At 34.7% G+C, this 2,169-nt stretch overlaps 1 protein-coding gene across 1 annotated transcript; it reads left to right on the forward strand.

Moving 5' to 3' along the window:
* The first annotated feature begins 202 nt into the window (after nucleotides 1-202).
* STX19 (syntaxin 19) lies at nucleotides 203-1,087 on the forward strand. Its single transcript, XM_007957431.2, has one exon. It carries the CDS (start codon nucleotides 203-205, stop codon nucleotides 1,085-1,087), a length of 885 nt encoding a protein of 294 aa, XP_007955622.1.
* Nucleotides 1,088-2,169: the final 1,082 nt, after the last annotated feature.

The following is a 2,169-nucleotide window of genomic DNA, read 5'->3' on the forward strand; positions in this document are numbered from 1 at the left end:
TAAATTATCAGACATTATTTTTTCCTGTTTCAATGATCTTTCTGAAGAAATTTTTATTGATTTTCTTTTTTTTTTTAATTATCTTTTCAGAAAACCAGGAGAAAACTGGGAGACAGACATAGCTATGTGAAGCAACTGGGGGAAAATACCAACTTCCCTTTGTTCAACACATTCACTTTTGCTTCCTAGAAGGAAAGAGAAGATGAAAGACCGACTTCAAGAATTAAAGCAACGAACAAAGGAAACTGAACTCTCTAGAGATGGGCATGTGTCAACCGCAGAGGCAGAGGAACAAGGGGAGTTCCTACAGCAAGCTGTTATTTATGAAAGAGAGCCTGTAGCTGAGAGGCAGCTACATGAGGTCCAAAAATTACAGGAGAGTATTAACAATCTAACACATCATGTTCAAAAATTTGGGCAGCAACAAAAACTTCTCATGGCTTCAATGAGAAGGTTTAGTCTACTTAAAAGAGACGCTAGCATTACAAAGGAGATAAAAATCCAAGCAGAACACATTAAGAGAAATTTGGATGATTTAAGGAAAGACATTAAAAAGTCAGAGGAAGAAAATGGTCCATCAGCAGTGGTCACCAGGATACTTAAATCTCAGCATGCTGCCATGTTTCGCCATTTTCAGCAAACTATGTTTGCATACAATGACACAATAGCAGCAAAGCAAGAGAAGTGTAAGACATTTATTTTTCGTCAGCTTGAAGTTGCTGGAAAGGAAGTGTCTGAAGAAGAAGTAAGTAATATGCTTGATCAAGGAAAATGGGAAGTTTTCACTGAAAGCTTACTTACAGAAATCACTATCACTAAAGCACAACTCTCAGAGATTGAACAGAGACACAAGGAACTTGTTAACCTGGAGAACCAAATAAGGGATCTAAGGGACCTTTTCATTCAGATATCTCTTTTAGTAGAGGAACAAGGAGAAAGCATCAACAATATTGAAATGATAGTGAACAGTACAAAAGAATATGTTAGCATTACTAAAGAGAAATTTGGACTGGCTGTAAAATACAAGAAAAGAAATCCTTGCAGAGCATTGTGTTGTTGGTGCTGTTCACCCTGTAGCTCTAAATAAAGAAGGTATTTTGGAAATATTTCCAGCTTTAGAGTGCATGTGTCCCGTATTTCAGTGTCTTGTATTATTTTAATTCATTTCATGTATCCCTTCAAATACCTTTAATAACTATTAAGTCATAATTTGCCCCTTCTAGCTCTCATTCACTAGAAATACAAAAACATTTGAAGCCAATGACATAAAACAAGTCTTTGTAAACCTATTGAACTCCACAGTCATGTAAAAATAGCTAAGTAGTTTAAATAAATGTGAAACATTGTGCTTTCTAGTCTCTTCTAGATTTAGATAATCATAATAACCATTTAATCAAACTAAAAACAGTATGATTACCATTAAACATTCAGGTTAACTACTGAAAATGAGATGAATAATCTTAAGGTTCTGATCAAGTATCAAGCTGAATTTTCATTTATATTATATCCAATGCTTTAACAAGACGAGTAATGACCTTGTAAGCAATCTTCTTGATTCCTTTTTAAATATTTTGATAATTAAGACCTCAAAGTTGCAACACTAATGGAAAACCAATCTACAACTTGTATCAAATCTTTATGTTCAGATAGGTCACCTAACTCAGTGATGTACAAATCCTAGTAAAACCTAACCAGGCAATTGATAAAGAATCTAGTTGGTAACTGGGAGCTGAATCTAGCTTAAGGCTTAAGTTGGCAGGTTCAGGCAGAATTTTCTTGAAATTGTGTCCACTTAATACAATGAATTCCAAATCAGGAGGACTAGCAGATAAAGTCAAAATGCAGGCAACTGTATTCTTGAAGGTTTCTTTCTCATTTTGTTGTGAAATTAGGCACTGAACTATGGGCTAGAGTTATAATTTGAACATATACATAGAGATTTGAAACTCAAATTTTAGCAGAGAAACGACATAGCAAACGAATACAACTTGATGATGTAAGTTCTGTGCAGAGACTTAAAATAGGGTAATGACAAAAAGGCTATCAGGGTAACTTCTTTAGGGTAGATGGTCAATGATAGAATCTCTGAAAGGTAACGTTTAAGTGAAGAACTGAGTGATGATGATAAATTCCAGTATTTAGCCCAGGCCTTGGAAGCAAATAATACAA

This window comes from Orycteropus afer, unplaced genomic scaffold (assembly GCF_000298275.1).
Source record: "Orycteropus afer afer isolate SDZICR_OR568_19922 unplaced genomic scaffold, OryAfe1.0 scaffold00750, whole genome shotgun sequence".
Classification (NCBI taxonomy): domain Eukaryota; kingdom Metazoa; phylum Chordata; class Mammalia; order Tubulidentata; family Orycteropodidae; genus Orycteropus; species Orycteropus afer.

Coding starts and splice junctions, on each gene's coding strand:
- STX19 (XM_007957431.2), top strand. CDS start 203: ATGAAAGACCGACTTCAAGAATTAAAGCAACGAACAAAGGAAACTGAA.